The sequence below is a fragment of the Helianthus annuus genome, chromosome 5 (assembly GCF_002127325.2).
Source record: "Helianthus annuus cultivar XRQ/B chromosome 5, HanXRQr2.0-SUNRISE, whole genome shotgun sequence".
In the NCBI taxonomy this organism is placed as follows: Eukaryota; Viridiplantae; Streptophyta; class Magnoliopsida; order Asterales; family Asteraceae; genus Helianthus; species Helianthus annuus.
The window spans coordinates 153,710,405-153,727,305 of record NC_035437.2 but is presented as its reverse complement, the minus strand read 5'-3'; the positions used below and the strand labels follow the sequence as shown (position 1 = coordinate 153,727,305).

At 36.8% G+C, this 16,901-nt stretch overlaps 2 protein-coding genes and 2 long non-coding RNA genes across 4 annotated transcripts; all 4 read right to left on the bottom strand.

Annotated features, from left to right (window-relative positions):
- Positions 1 to 2,940: 2,940 nt before the first annotated feature.
- LOC110939298 lies at positions 2,941 to 3,875 on the bottom strand. Its single transcript, XM_022181010.1, has 4 exons — positions 3,746 to 3,875; positions 3,438 to 3,647; positions 3,205 to 3,331; positions 2,941 to 3,094 (listed from the first exon to the last, which is right to left on the bottom strand). The coding sequence occupies exons 2-4, from the start codon at positions 3,605 to 3,607 to the stop codon at positions 3,083 to 3,085; spliced, it is 309 nt and encodes a 102-aa protein (XP_022036702.1). The 5' UTR covers positions 3,608 to 3,647; positions 3,746 to 3,875; the 3' UTR covers positions 2,941 to 3,082.
- Positions 3,876 to 5,658: 1,783 nt separating this feature from the next.
- Positions 5,659 to 6,857, bottom strand: LOC110939299. Its single transcript, XR_002592145.2, has 2 exons — positions 6,786 to 6,857; positions 5,659 to 5,912 (listed from the first exon to the last, which is right to left on the bottom strand). It is a non-coding gene; the product is annotated as an uncharacterized LOC110939299 (long non-coding RNA).
- A 958-nt stretch (positions 6,858 to 7,815) lies between these two features.
- Positions 7,816 to 8,400, bottom strand: LOC110943811. Its single transcript, XM_022185543.1, has one exon. It carries the CDS (start codon positions 8,398 to 8,400, stop codon positions 7,816 to 7,818), a length of 585 nt encoding a protein of 194 aa, XP_022041235.1.
- A 4,091-nt stretch (positions 8,401 to 12,491) lies between these two features.
- On the bottom strand, positions 12,492 to 13,623 carry LOC110939300. The gene is made up of 2 exons (XR_002592146.2): positions 13,554 to 13,623; positions 12,492 to 12,745 (listed from the first exon to the last, which is right to left on the bottom strand). It is a non-coding gene; the product is annotated as an uncharacterized LOC110939300 (long non-coding RNA).
- Between the last annotated feature and the right edge of the window lie 3,278 nt (positions 13,624 to 16,901).

Genomic DNA, 16,901 nt, shown 5'->3' with positions numbered 1-16,901 from the left:
TGGAATTTAAAGTAGTGAGTGTGTAAGGTACTTACTGTTAGAAACTCCTTTATATCGATCTTCAGCTAATTGTTGAGGAATAATAGGATCGTCGGAAGATAAGTCAACCATTGGAACATGATATACGCAGCGACCTTTAGTAGACAACCTTTTTTTACCTCTTTGTATCCTCTTCACATTTGATCTTTCAGTTGAGAGCGAAGGTTGATTTATTGAATGTGGAGTTGATGAAGTTCTGTTTATTAGGGATTTAAAACATGGACTCATATGAATATTAACATTGTCTTTGACACCTATATGTTGATAGCAACGAAAAATAATAAAAATGTCAGAATCAAAATAAACAAATTTGAAATCCGTAAATAAATACCACCAACCTGAAGTAGATGCTTCAGACGGACTTGTTAAAGGTGTGGTTGGGCAAAAACGCCGATCGATAGTATTGATATAAGAAGATGAACGCATTGGTGTTACGATCCGGCATTCATTTGTATTGGATGCTGAAACATTGGATGACCGAGTAACGTTTTTTGAAGTGGAAGATTTGTTACTCACATTATGTCTCTTATTATCCAAATGTAATTTCCTAAATTTTCTTCATTCAGCTGATTGTTGATGCTCAATATCATTAGAAGCAACTGAAAAAAAATATGGATATCCATAAAAAATCAAATTATACATTAAAAATTTTATTCCTGTCTAAAAAACCAAAGAATTTACCATTTGTAATGTTAGACAAATTATAAATGAAAAATTGTATTCATGTGTAAAAAATTATAGAATTTACCATTTGTAATATTAGCCAATGGACTTCTTCCAGTTTCAACTGCAACAAAAAGGTCCAAGTTACCGTATGAAAGATGTTTATGTATTATATAATTTTTATTTAAAAAAAACAAACTCATAATCATAATAAACAAAATTTAAATATGTAAGTAAATAACACCAACCTGATGTATACGCCTCGTACGGACTTGTTAAAGGTGTGGTTGGCAAAATACGTCGATCCATTGTATTGATATAAGAGGATGATCGGATTGGTGTTACGACACGACAATCATTTGTATCGGATACTGAAACGTTGGATGACCAAATAACGTTTTCTGAAGTGGAAGATTTATTATTTGCATTTCGTCTTTTATTATCCAAATGTAGTTTCCTTAATTTTCTGCGTTCAACATAATCTTGATGCTTAACTTGATTAGGATCATCTGAAAAATAAAATGCATATAAAAATTTTAACAATTTATAAAAACAAAATTCAATTCATGTCTAAAAAATTGAAAACATTACCATTCGTAATGTCAGACAAAGGACTTCTACCAACACCACCTGCAACAAGTAAAATTAACGGTACGTAACATCTTTACATATTATATCTTTTTTATTTATATTTGTAAACAGAAATAAGAATAAAATACGTACTATTAGAAGGTTGAACACCAGTAGGAAGTGGAAATGAAGGTAAAGTTTGAGGCTTTGCACGTTTAGGCATATCCAAATATTGTATCATATAGAACATGTAAATGCATTAAAATAGGTATTAGAATAACGTAAATGTATAAGTATAATACAGAAAGATAACACTTACGTGTATGAGAAATGACCAAACCTCAAACTTCAAAAATGCATGAATGTCGTGAGAGGGTGTTTTGATTTAGACTTGTAGAACCTTTAGTCTAAAATATTGAGTGTCTATTATGCAATAAGGAGAGGTTCTTATAGTATTGGAGTTTATTGTAAAAAAAGGAAACTTTAAAATTTAAAAAAAAAAATCGGTTATAACTTTATAAAAGGAAACAATTTAAATCAAAATTATTTGAAGGTAAATTTAAAAAAATCTGGCCGAGATTTTTGTTAAAAATTATAAATTGGCGGTTATAAAAGTTAAAAAAGGAAACAAATTCATACCAATTTTATTTGTTGGTAAATTTTAAAAAAATTTGCTTTTTTTTTTAAATTTGATATTCTAAGTTTTAAATTATTTGGATTGTTAAAAATATAGTTCTCATAAATATATAATTATTACCGCAATTAAAATAGTTAACTTAGGTGATTACAATCTTTAATTGCTATTTAAAGAAAAAAAATTAATAATAATTTTTGAAATTATACTTTGTAAAAAGCCAAAATTTATACATGCAACACTTTTTTTGACTTTATAATAAAAGTTGTCAAATTTGTAATTCAAAAAACATAAACAAATATTGTAGTAAACAATTTACACATGCAAAACAATATAACAAAGATAAAGTAACCAAAAGATAAAACTTAAATTAGTATAACTCATAGGTAATATTCCAAACACAAATAGTTTTTTATTCAAAAACCAAACATTAAAACCAACCAACCATAACAAAACAATCCAAACCAATCAAACATGCAAACTAAACCAAAGCATCAAAATTCGGAAAACAGATAAATTGTTTTTGGTACACATACTTCAAACATGAATTACTTTTCAATCTTTGGAACCAGCAGGATGGTTTCCTCATCATCAATTGCGACATCTGCGAGACCAGCCTCTTTAACCTTAGTTGATGACAGAGAGGTGGTTTCTTCAACTTCATACACGTCTGCAAGGTTACGCTTCAATTCCGCAGACGAAGTCTTTGAACAATCTTTAGATGTGCAATCGAGTGTGAAGCTATGCCCAATAGAATCCACAACATCTTGTATGATATATTCAACATTAGAAACTAAAAAACTGTTTTGGAAGTTTGGTATTTTGTAACATTAAGTTAAACTTCATACCTTTAGAGCAAAAGGATTCTGAGTAGATAAATCACTAAGTGAAACATCAGCAGCCGGCTCGTCCACACCCTGCAATTCATACAATAATAAGGCTACACACAACAAACATAATAAATTTCCTAACATATCTTTAATTAAAAGGTTCGTATGACTTAACCTGATCAGCTGGAATTCGGCTCTCTAAATATTCAATTATTGCTGGATCATTCACCAACTTATGAACAGCATAACCATCAGTATGGTTGTCAATATTGAATTGACCAACTTGAATCTTGAAAGCATACTTTTTATCATTCAAAGCTTTAAACTGATAGGGAATGGTTTTCTCTTACGAAGATGCCTAAAATATATGAATTAAAATTACTTGAAAATAACATGATAATCAGATATCGACATTACTAATATGTACCTTGTACCAAATTAAAATACGAATGACGTAAAATACATTACATGTTCCTGTTTTGACTTCTCAAGCAACTGAATTGCAGTCATTCCCAACATTTTTCTGGCTTCATGGTCAAACAAAGTCAAAGAGGCAATAGCTGCAGAATCTTGTACTCTGATCGGAATCCTAAAACTAAATGGACAAAAAGTATTTCACAAAATAAATACAATTTACATTTGTAAAGTAGAATAATATAAGCATAACTATTATAAAATAACAAAAAATATAAATAACTTACATTGGTGTCGCACTGACAAACCTCTTTAGGACATTGAGGATATGAGCAAACCAAAACCTGTTTAAACTTGGGTTCCTCAGCACCGTCTTCAGCCTCCTCAATGACCAAAGTTGTTTCCGCCTTTCGATTGCACTCTTCACATCCGAGGTAACACCAGTCATCTTTATCATCAACACCCATCACCGTACCAAGAACTATGACCTCATAAGGCTGAAATTAAATGTAGGAAAATAGAGATTGTAAATATAAATTAGTAAAATAATTGTGTTTAATGTATTTATTTAAAATACTTAAAATTAGACACATACCTTTTCCAACAACGTAATATCACGGAAATTGGAAAACGAATGCTTGACTAAAAAGTCATTTGCAACACTTATGCTTCCAGATGAACCAATTGATTTCTGACCATTAGAGGATGTTTTACATATCTTCTCAACAAACCTATTTACAATAATATAAGCAATGAAAAATTTAAAAACATCAATAAGTAGTTCATATTAATTTAAAAACTATTTACTTTGTTTTGAATGAACGAATCTCCTCTATGTCAGCATTAATAAACAGCCTTGTTATATGGAAAGCATTAGATAGCCTTGTCTTCCTTGTGTAACAAAGTTAACATCAGTTAACGCATACTGAATTTTGTAAATCATATATCAAAATTATATAAAAATAACAAAGATTATAAACAGCGAATACCTTTATACTTGTTGAAACTACCAAACTGCACAAGGAGGACAACATGGACTTCTTCTTTATGGCTCTGAATGTAACCAAACATCTCATCGCAGTACTCGTCCCATAAGGTGCAGTTTAACTTGACACCCCTACATAAATAGAAATTTAACACATCAGAGGATATCATGTAAGAATAAATATATAATAATAAAGTTTCAACGAAATTAAAATAGCCATTTAATAAACAGACTCTTCATCCAGCAATTGCAATTGCAAGTTCATGAATTTGCTATCTTTTCCCATTTTTGTTTTGGTCACTTCTGGTTCAGACCACTCATCTACATATCCAATGAAATCTGTAAAAAAAATAGATTAAAACCAAATATACTCAGGACAAAAACAAACATTTTAAAAAAATCTATATTTATATATTTCGGTAATTTCGGATGTGGTTGTTATATATGATGAAGTACAAACCAACTCGATACTTGACATCTTGCGCCTTCCGTTCACCCCGTTCAATGCTCTTTTTCAGTTCGATCTCCCCTTCCCGAGCAGCATTTATGATCTCGGTAAGGGTCTCGTACTTTAAAGGGGTGATAAACTCCCTATACTCAGCACTCAACATGTTATGGTAGTAGTATATCTTTTGTTCTTCATTCGTCACTAGTTCATTGCAAAACTTCATCTTATCCATAAACGTTGCCGTAATTTTGTCTATGGTCTCACCCTTGTGCCTAAGTTGCATGAACTCCTCCTTGATTTTATTCACAACCGCCTTGGGGCTATGATGTTTAAGAAATGGTGTCTTGAATTCTTCCCATGTCATGACCTTAGCCGCTTCACTACCAACCTCTCTCTTTTTGTTGTCCCACCAATCTTTCGCTTGACCCCTTAATTGACCCGTACCATAGGCTACGTAGTCATCTTCATCACAATGGATCCTCTCGAATACCCCTTCGATATCACTTAGCCATCGTTGGCACACTATTGGATCAACCTCCCCATTATATATTGGTGGTTTACATGCCATGAATTCCTTGTATGAACAAGGCTTCCGTCCTCCGGGCTTTTCTTTTGCTAAATTTAAATCATCTTCCAATTTCTTGATTCTCTCATCAACTATTGATAAAACTGTGTTTTGAATTTTATCAATAAAGCCCGACAAACTGTTTTCGATCGCCTTTCCAACCTCTTCGGCAACCACTTCTCTCATTTGTTCGGTGACTCTTGGCAACGCATCATCCTTACCTCCATCCGCCATCTTTATTACTGAAATGTTTAAATTTCATTTATAACACATGATTTACTTGTTTTGATTCAATCAAGTTCATAACTTGATTCAACTGTTCTTGTTTCATGCATTTCTTGTGTTTGAGTGAGCTTACACACTCTTTTCATGCATATTTGTTCATGATTTATTTCTATATTCTCTAAATTCACTTAAACGATTAGCTCTTACCGGATGCTTGATCAAGCTTGAACCGAACACACTTTATTGACAACCTTTAGCTCTGATTACCAACTTGTAAGATCCAACTTAAAATAACAGGATTTATGACATTTATCATGCATTTAGTACAAAATTTTTCGAGTTTACAAAAACTTCATGGTTTTAAGATCATACTTGATCATAACATTCAAGTCTACATCATGCTAGATAAACTTTCAAAACATAATTTCAAGTGTTTACATGTCACTAAAACAAAATAGACAAAATGCGGAAGCTTTGTTCGGTGTGTTCGGTTCTTGACATGGCTTGATCATCCTCCGGGGTCTAAAGAGCATCTTTACCTATCATACAATTTCATTTAAAAGATTAGAAATCAAGGCATTTGAACAAAATAATTAAATACAAGAAATTATATATTTTGTTTTCAGCCCCTTCACCCGGCCGTGTCAAAAGGATCACCCGGCCGTGTCAGCTTAACATATATTTTTCATAGCCCAGTCACCCGGCCGTGTCAAAAGGTCACCCGCCCGTGTCAACTCTGCACGTTTATTTTTCATCAAATTTACATCCAAACCTATCCAAACTCATTTTAATTGCTTGGGGTTCGTTTCTTAACATGTCTAAGCTATCATCCATTACCCGGATCCATTATTCATATATTTTACGCTCCCGCTACCGGGTTTACGTTTTGCTTTATTTTGACCCGTTTGTTTACAAGTTCAACAACTTGTTTTGTGTCATCTCATACGGCCATTTTACCCATTTCCATGTTTACCAATTATGACTTTCGCTTCCCTCCCGAGAGCGCTCATGTCATAACTATCATGCTTAATCCTAAGGATTTAATCATGCTTTTCGGAATCGATTGGCAAACAAATGTTCCGAACTATAATCCCTCTACAAGGGCTCATGTTTTTACAACGGATTTGTGTGTTCGTTACACAACTTATGCTTGATACATAACCAATCAAAGTGATGGCTATTAGTTTTAGATTTGTAACACAACTTGTTTTGACCCGTTTGGGTGCCGAATGGATATCCCCATTGCTAGACACATCCAAACTCTATTTCTAACTCATGATTTGACCCGTTTTACTTGCTTAAGGTACTTTGTCACTTCCGTGACATATTGGTGTATCTTGTTTACCAAATTTCAATATAACAACATAAGACTAACAATTAAACATAATGTAGCGAAACGGTGAATTTCGTACCTTTAGAGCACACCTTTCCCACGCGTATTCCCTCCGGCTTGTCCGCTTGACGATCCGGACTCTTTGCCTAGAGAATTCAAGTTACAACTTGTTTAGAACTCTTTTCATGACTATTAACGCATCATTTTAAACAATAATCGAATCTGCGTTTTCATTCTATTTCTAGCATTTAAATCCCCACTTAGGCATTTCAACAAACACCTGGCGAGTCAGATTTTTCACATAATTACTACCAAGTTCATGACTTGTAATTAACATCTAATTTCACTACAATTAGTCAATTCTTACTCATGTCTTAACATCAATACTTCTGAAATTACTTCTTAATTTCAGATTGTGCTAGAACAAGAGTCATAATTCTAGTATTTATCAAGTTTCTTCAAGCTCACTTATCCCCTACCATGTAAATCACAAACCCTACAAATATGATGCAAGGTTTTCACAAGAATTCATCTAGGGTTTAACTCTAGACATCATATTGCTTCAAGATTCATTCATGCATGATGTATTTAGGCTAAATTTCAGTTTTTCATAAATAACCTAGAATTCATGATGAATCAAAACATCACAATTTTACATACCTTATGATCCTTTCAACTAGGTGATCATGAATCTATGCTCGAAAATTGATTTACACTTGATTTAGGCTTCCAATTTTGAGCTTTTGTGAGAAATTGGGTTTGAAAAGAAAACCCTGGTCGTCCCCTCTTGTTCTGTTCGACCAGACACTCACGTATGTGGGTGTTTGGTATGTTAATTTCTTATTTTTAACATTAACTTCCAATCTCTACAAGTTTGGTCCCTAAACTTTGTTTAATTTATAATCTAAATGATTTAAGCTTATTATATGCCACCTCGAGTCTTGTATTTAACTAGGTTATAAATTCCTAGTTAATTGATTATATAATTCATAATTCTAATATAGGATTTTATATTTTCGGGTTGTTACAAGTCCACCCCCCTTAAAGAGGGTTTCGTCCCCGAAACCGATTTACGTACCAAATAATGTGGGGTAGAGTCGTTGCATCTCCTACTCGGACTCCCACGTGGTATTCGAACCCTTTCTATGTTCCCACTTGACCTTCACTTGGTTGATCTCCTTGTTTCTTAAGGTTTTTACCTTACGATCCAAAATCGCAATGGGCTTTACCACGTAGTTTAGTCTGTCATCCACCTGGATGTCGTCGTAGTGGATATAAGTTGTCTCATCCGCTAAACATTTCCGAAGGTGTGACACATGAAATGTGCTATGAATTCGGCTTAATTCTTCCGGTAGTTCAAGGCGGTAAGCTACCTTTCCTACCCGTTCAACAATCGTAAACGGCCCGATAAATCTTGGGCTCAATTTCCCTCTCTTCCTAAACCGGATAACCCCCTTCCATGGGGATACCTTGAGCATGACTTTATCGCCAACCTGGAACTCGATTGGTCTCCTCCTTTTGTCAGCATACGAATTTTGTCTATCTTGAGCCGCTTTCAAGTGAGCCCGAACCACATCAATCTTTTCATTAGTGGCTCGTACTATATCTTGGTGGGCAAGTTCACGTGGACCCACTTCACCCCAACATACCGGGGTCTGGCATTTCCTACCATAGAGCATTTCGTACGGTGCCATTCAATACTAGCATGGTAGCTGTTATTATACGAAAACTCGACTAATGGTAGATAGACATCCCAACTGCCTCCAAAGTCGATTATACATGACCGTAGCATGTCTTCCAATGTTTGTATTGTTCTTTCACTCTGTCCATCCGTCTGAGGATGGTATGCAGTGCTGATGAACAATTTGGTTCCCATTTGCTCTTGGAAATCTTGCCAGAAATTCAAAGTGAACCGGGTATCCCTATCAGACACGATGGATACCGGTACTCCATGGCGTGCTACTATTTCATTAGTGTAAACTTCAAACATCTTTTCGGACGTATATGTTTCACGTACCGGGATAAAATGAGCACTCTTGGTTAGTCTGTCAACAACTACCCATATAGCATCGAAACCGCGGATCATCTTTGGCATTTGGTTAATAGGTCCATCGTAATATGTTCCCACTTCCAAACCGAGATTTCTAACGGTTGGAGTTTACCGTATGGTTTTTGGTGCTCCGCCTTGACTTGTAGACATGTCAAACATTTCTCCACGTATTTCACAACATCTCTTTTCATTCCGGGCCACCAATAATTTTGTTTTAAGTCGTTATACATCTTGGTCGCTCCCAGATGAATGGAGTAACGAGATTTGTGAGCTTCATCGAGTAGAAGCTTTTTAACTCCACATGTGTTAGGAACCCAAATTCTATTGAAACGTGTTTTCAAACCGTGGTTGCCTTCTTCGAGATCCTTAACTTGGCCAACAATTCTTTCCTTTCTCTAGTTTTCCGTCTTTACTGCTTCATCTTGTGCTCCTCGGATTCGTTCAAGTAAGCCCGAGGTCACAATAAGCTGCAATGATTGCACTCGTATCGGGGCGTAATCCGCCTTTCGGCTCAACGCATCAGCCACTACAATAGCTTTTCCGGGGCGGTAGTGTATTTCACAATCGTAATCCTTGACCGTTTCCAACCACCGCCTTTGTCTCATGTTTAATTCCTTCTGATCGAAGAAATATTTCAAACTTTTATGGTCGGTAAAGATTGTACATTTTACCCCATATAAGTAATGCCTCCATATTTTTAAAGCAAACACTACTGCCGGCAGTTCCAAGTCGTGAGTCGGGTATTTCTTTTCATGAATCTTCAATTGCCTCGAGGCGTAGGTGATGACCTTGCCTCGTTGCATTAAAACACATCCGTGCCCCGAATGTGACGCATCCGAGTAAACTACCATGTCGTCAACTCCTTCCAGTAATGTCAACACCGGAGCATGAGTTAACTTTTCTTCGAGCGTTTGGAAGGCCTCATCCTGTTCAATGCCCCATAAAAACCTTTCCTCCTTGCGAGTCAATTTTGTCAAAGGTAAAGCAATTTTGGAGAAATCTTGTATGAATCTCCTATAATATCCTGCGAACCCTAGAAAGCTTCGGATTTCCGAGGGATTCCTTGGAACGTTCCATTTTGATACAGCTTCTACTTTTGACGGATCTACCAGTACCCCGTCGGCACTAATGACATGCCCAAGGAACTGTACCTCTCGCAGCCAGAACGCGCACTTTGAGAATTTTGCATACAGCTTTTCTCGTCTGAGTGTCTCTAACACTTCTTGCAAATGATACTCGTGCTCAGCTTCATTCTTCGAGTATACTAAAATGTCATCGATAAATACAATTATCGACTTATCCAGCATAGGTTTGCAAACCCGGTTCATGAGGTCCATGAAAGCCGCGGGTGCATTAGTCAACCCAAAGGGCGTTACAAGGAACTCATAATGCCCGTACCGTGTACGAAAGGCTGTCTTCGGTACGTCCTCCTCCTTGACTTTCAATTGGTGATAACCAGATCTGAGATCAATCTTGGAGAACCAACTTGCTCCCTGTAGCTGGTCAAACAAATCATCAATTCTTGGGAGTGGTATCGATTCTTCACCGTGAGTTTGTTTAACTCTCGGTAATCGATACACATGCGCATACTGCCGTCCTTCTTTTTCACGAATAGAACTGGTGCGCCCCACGGGGACACACTTGGTCGGATAAACCCTTTGTCGAGCAATTCTTGGATTTGAGACATCAATTCTTGTAGCTCCGACGGCGCAAGTCGATACGGCGCCTTGGCCACGGGCTTTGCGTCCGTAATCAATTCAATCCCGAACTCTACCTCCCGTTCTGGTGGTATTCCCGGTAGTTCTTCCGGGAATACATCTTCATACTCACGCATCACTGGCACGTCTCCAATTTTGAGGGAGTCTTTCTCCGACTCGCTTGCGTATACCATGAAGGCCTTGCATCCATGCCTCATAAATTTGTGGGCTTCTAGTATTGAGCATACCACCGGGTTACCCCCTTTCTCACCGTATATCGTAACATGCTTTCCGCTAGGAGACGTCAGTTTTATTTCCTTTCGGAAACAAACTACCTTCACGTGGAATCGGGACAACCAATCCATCCCTATAATCACTTGGAATTCCCCCATTGACATCGGGATTAAATCTATCGTGTATTCTTCGTCATCAATGCTCAGTTTACAGTTTTCACATACATCACAAATAATAAAGCTCTTGTTATTACCTATCTTTACTTCTAAGGGCATAGGTAATTTTGTTAGAACAAATGAAGGATGTCGAATAAATCCATATGAAATAAAGGATTTATTCGCACCCGTATCAAATAACACACGAGCAGGAATCGAGTTTACAGCAAATATACCTGAGACCACTTCAGGTTTAACTTTCGCTTCTGCGGCGGTCAGTTGAAAAGATCTTGCCTTTGCTTTTGGGGCTTCACCTTTCGGGTCATGCCCATCTTTCTTTCCAACCAGCTCCGGGCATTCTGATCTTTTGTGACCCGGTCGGTAACAATTGTAGCAAACCGTCACTTTCTCCGGGCATGATATAGCCATATGTCCCGTCTTTCGACATATGGGGCAAGGCTTATCCTTGAAACGGCATTCGCCTTTATGACCCTTTTCGCAGATTTTGCAACTTGGCGACCCGCCTTTTGCATCTGATTTCTTCCCTGTTTCGCTTATTCGTGCCTTCTTGGTAGGGCTTGGGTTTACATCTTGTGCCTTCCGTTCACCCCGTTCAATGCTCTTTTTCAGTTCGATCTCCCTTTCCCGAGCAGCATTTATGATCTCGGTAAGGGTCTCGTATTTTGAAGGGGTGATAAACTCCCTATACTCAGCACTCAACATGTTATGGTAGTAGTATATCTTTTGTTCTTCATTCGTCACTAGTTCATTGCAAAACTTCATCTTATCCATAAACGTTGCCGTAATCTTGTCTATGGTCTCACCCTTGTGCCTAAGTTGCATGAACTCCTCCTTGATTTTATTCACAACCGCCTTGGGGCTATGATGTTTAAGAAATGGCGTCTTGAATTCTTCCCATGTCATGACCTTAGCCGCTTCACTACCAACCTCTCTCTTTTTGTTGTCCCACCAATCTTTCGCTTGACCCCTTAATTGACCCGTACCATAGGCTACGTAGTCATCTTCATCACAATGGGTCCTCTCGAATACCCCTTCGATATCACTTAGTCATCGTTGGCACACTATTGGATCAACCTCCCCATTATATATTGGTGGTTTACATGCCATGAATTCCTAGTATAAACAAGGCTTCCGTCCTCCGGGCTTTTCTTTTGCTAAATTTGAATCATCTTCCAATTTCTTGATTCTCTCATCTACTATTGATAAAACTGTGTTTTGAATTTTATCAATAAAGCCCGATAAACTGTTTTCGATCGCCTTTCCAACCTCTTCGGCAACCACTTCTCTCATTTGTTTGGTGACTCTTGGCACCGCATCATCCTTACCTCCATCCGCCATCTTTATTACTGAAATGTTTACATAGATTGTTAAACATATCATTTATAACACATGATTTACTTGTTTTGATTCAATCAAGTTCATAACTTGATTCAACCGTTCATGTTTCATGCATTTCTTGTGTTTGAGTGAGCTTACACACTCTTTTCATGCATATTTGTTCATGATTTATTTCTATATTCTCTAAATTCACTTAAACGATTAGCTCTTACCAGATGCTTGATCAAGCTTGAACCGAACACACTTTATTGACAACCTTTAGCTTTGATTACCAACTTGTAAGATCCAACTTAAAATAACAGGATTTATGACATTTATCATGCATTTAGTACAAAATTTTTCGAGTTTACAAAAACTTCATGGTTTTAAGATCATACTTGATCATAACATTCAAGTCTACATCATGCTAGATAAACTTTCAAAACATAATTTCAAGTGTTTACATGTCACTAAAACAAAATAGACAAAATGCGGAAGCTTTGTTCGGTGTGTTCGGTTCTTGACATGGCTTGATCATCCTCCGGGGTCTAAAGAGCATCTTTACCTATCATACAATTTCATTTAAAAGATTAGAAATCAAGGCATTTGAACAAAATAATTAAATACAAGAAATTATATATTTTGTTTTCAGCCCCTTCACCCGGCCGTGTCAAAAGGTCACCCGCCCGTGTCAACTCTGCACGTTTATTTTTCATCAAATTTACATCCAAACCTATCCAAACTCATTTTAATTGCTTGGGGTTCGTTTCTTAACATGTCTAAGCTATCATCCATTACCCGGATCCATTATTCATATATTTTACGCTCCCGCTACCGGGTTTACGTTTTGCTTTATTTTGACCCGTTTGTTTACAAGTTCAACAACTTGTTTTGTGTCATCTCATACGGCCATTTTACCCATTTCCATGTTTACCAATTATGACTTTCGCTTCCCTCCCGAGAGCGCTCATGTCATAACTATCATGCTTAATCCTAAGGATTTAATCATGCTTTTCGGAATCGATTGGCAAACAAATGTTCCGAACTATAATCCCTCTACAAGGGCTCATGTTTTTACAACGGATTTGTGTGTTCGTTACACAACTTATGCTTGATACATAACCAATCAAAGTGATGGCTATTAGTTTTAGATTTGTAACACAACTTGTTTTGACCCGTTTGGGTGCCGAATGGATATCCCCATTGCTAGACACATCCAAACTCTATTTCTAACTCATGATTTGACCCGTTTTACTTGCTTAAGGTACTTTGTCACTTCCGTGACATATTGGTGTATCTTGTTTACCAAATTTCAATATAACAACATAAGACTAACAATTAAACATAATGTAGCGAAACGGTGAATTTCGTACCTTTAGAGCACACCTTTCCCACGCGTATTCCCTCCGGCTTGTCCGCTTGACGATCCAGACTCTTTGCCTAGAGAATTCAATTTACAACTTGTTTAGAACTCTTTTCATGACTATTAACGCATCATTTTAAACGATAATTGAATCTGCGTTGTCATTCTATTTCTAGCATTTAAATCCCCACTTAGGCATTTCAACAAACACCTGGCGGGTCAGATTTTTCACATAATTACTACCAAGTTCATGACTTGTAATTAACATCTAATTTCACTACAATTAGTCAATTCTTACTCATGTCTTAACATCAATACTTCTGAAATTACTTCTTAATTTCATATTGTGCTAGAACAAGAGTCATAATTCTAGTATTTATCAAGTTTCTTCAAGCTCACTTATCCCCTACCATGTAAATCACAAACCCTACAAATATGATGCAAGGTTTTCACAAGAATTCATCTAGGGTTTAACTCTAGACATCATATTGCTTCAAGATTCATTCATGCATGATGTATTTAGGCTAAATTTCAGTTTTTCACAAATAACCTAGAATTCATGATGAATCAAAACATCACAATTTTACATACCTTATGATCCTTTCAATTAGGTGATCATGAATCTATGCTTGAAAATTGATTTAGACTTGATTTAGGCTTCCAATTTTGAGCTTTTGTGAGAAATAGGGTTTAAAAAGAAAACCCTGGTCGCGCCCTCTTGTTCTGTTCGACCAGACACTCACGTATGTGGGTGTTTGGTATGTTAATTTCTTATTTTTAACGTTAACTTCCAATCTCTACAAGTTTGGTCCTAAACTTTGTTTAATTTATAATCTAAATGATTTAACCTTATTATATGCCACCTCGAGTCTTGTATTTAACTAAGTTATAAATTCCTAGTTAATTGATTATATAATTCATAATTCTAATATAGGATTTTATATTTTCGGGTTGTTACATTTACTGAAGCTTTGGGCAGATGCTAGAGAGAACATAATGGAAGAAAATGCAAAAAGAGGCAAAACTGAGCTGAACTCTGCGCCAGAAACAGTCCATACTTCATTTTGGCTTATCCTGAGCTAGAAAATGAGTTTCGGGGCTTTTAATATATGCATTTGGGGTAGCTCGACGAGACGAATCAAAATATAAGGTTTTGAAAAGCCAGAAATTGACGCATTATCTGCTGCACACCAGCTGATTGGTAAAAACAGGATTTTTTTTAGAGAAAAAGTCAATTTTGGAAAAGGGGGAGATACACTTGGAATTGTTTTTGAAACCACTTCTTGGAGCCATAACCTATCATCTCTTTCACTCCCAATCAATGATTATCACCAACCTTCACCCGAATCAAGAAACACCACCACTAACTCATTCTTCATCTCTAACCCTAACCGAATCATCATCATACTCCTCATCCCACCATCACCATCAACTTCATCTTCATCCATTCTCCACCATCCAAACCCTAACCCCTAACCCTCAACTCTCCTTCAAGACTCATGATTATGGTTCGGTGCTCGTATTCATCCTCCGGTGATCGCGCCTCTTCGACCATGAATGGCTAGTCTCCTCGGTTTCACCCCGGTATAGATTGTTGTAAGAATTTCTAGGGTTTATGCATTTGTATTTTCATTTGATTTTGTGACAAATTTTTTAGTATTTGAAACCTTTGATAATTGTCGTGCATTTGAGAATTGAATTTGTGAATTGTCGAATGATTATAAAATTTGACTTTGTGAAATGAATTTGTGCACTTATGCCTTATCGTAGGTTAGGATTTACATGTCCGAGGTAATGAAGTGCATTACAGTCTGTTGTCTATGACGTCGATAGCAATTGGCACCTAAGCTTCGTGATAGTAATCCGTTAATCACTATATGCAATTGAATCAAGTTAAAACATGTAGGAACCCTAGGTCTTGCAATAATCGAACCGGGTGTGGAACTTGTCTCTAATTTCTTGTTTTAATCATTTAGTAATTTAGTTGCAATTTTAGTTAATCACAAGTGTTTTAGATAATACCAATTGTCGGGTCACTCTTGTTTATTTTCCAACCAAATAAACTTATAAAAAAATTAGCAATCTTCATAATCACATTATACATTTTTGTAAATAGTCTAACTAGTCGAATAGGTAGTGTGATACTAAACACATGCTCTTCGTGGATTCGATACCCGATTTACCCTAGCTACCTAGGTTTAATTGGAATTTTGACTGATCGGGATGACACGGTCACGTCAAAATGGCGTCGTTGCCGGGGAGCTAGTGCGCTTAGTATTTCATTGCTTGTTCGATTTTAGTTTAGTTTTTTTTTTGTTTCTTGTATATTCGTGATTTTACTTTGGGTGGTCGAGCTTGTGCATGCAGGTACATGTTTTGCAGGAATTACTTTTCAATATGAATTGGGTGGATGATGATCCCTGTGAGTGTTGCAGAAGCGGAGAGCATTATTTAGAGGATTGCTCTGTTTTCTACGAAAAAGTTCAAGTCTACAAGGATCGGGAAGACTACCTCAGCGGATTGTATGAATATAGGAGGGCGGATTATGAAGATTTCAATGGTCCATTCTCACATTATCCATACACTAGACCACCACCACCACCAAATTATCAAGACTATTACTATTCAGAGATGGATTACCATTCTGAGCAAGAGCGGGGTTATAACAACTATGAACCCGAATTACCAAATTTCTCAAGTTACTGGGAGGAGTATGATGATTATTATAATGAATACCCTCAACCGGCATCCGAGGAACCTCAAGATTTAATAAGTTCCAAGCTCGATGCAATCATGAATGCCATGACTGCCATCATCACTTCAAGTCAAGAGATTAAAATGGAACTAAAAAAGGAATTTGAGGTGAGAGATAAAGCGCATGAAGCCTTGGCAAAGAAAGTGGGTCAACTCGCCGAAGAACTGGCTCAACTTAGACAAGACCAAGAGGTGTTGGTTAATGGTACCATGGTTGATGGTGATGTGGTGGAAGAGGTTATAGATCTTCCTGAGCAAGAAGTTGAGTGTTTGAACCGAGCGGAACACATGACACCGCGAGACGATTCGGATCCGAAAGAAGCCTACGTTCATATTCATCCTTCTCCCATACTTATCACCCCAACCAACAAAGTTGGGGATGTGGGTTCGGGTATAAGGATTCGAAGGGTAATCTTGCAAGACATTGGACAATTCGTCAAGAAACGACCCCAAAGTAGCTTACTACGCATGCCGCGCAAAATAAAAAGAGAATGGATCCGGCATGCCAACTACCGAACATATGTTGGAAACTCGGTAGGCAAATGTGCACTTCGACCACCATGAGAGGCAAATCAGGTATAATTGTTGTAGAGTTTGTATTATT

Coding starts and splice junctions, on each gene's coding strand:
- LOC110939298 (XM_022181010.1), bottom strand. CDS start 3,607: ATGATAAAGATGACTGGTGTTACCTCGGATGTGAAGAGTGCAATCGAA. Junction 3,332..3,437: donor TTTGTCAGTGCGACACCAAT/GTAAGTTATTTA, acceptor TTGTCCATTTAG/TTTTAGGATTCCGATCAGAG.
- LOC110943811 (XM_022185543.1), bottom strand. CDS start 8,400: ATGGCACCGTACGAAATGCTCTATGGTAGGAAATGCCAGACCCCGGTA.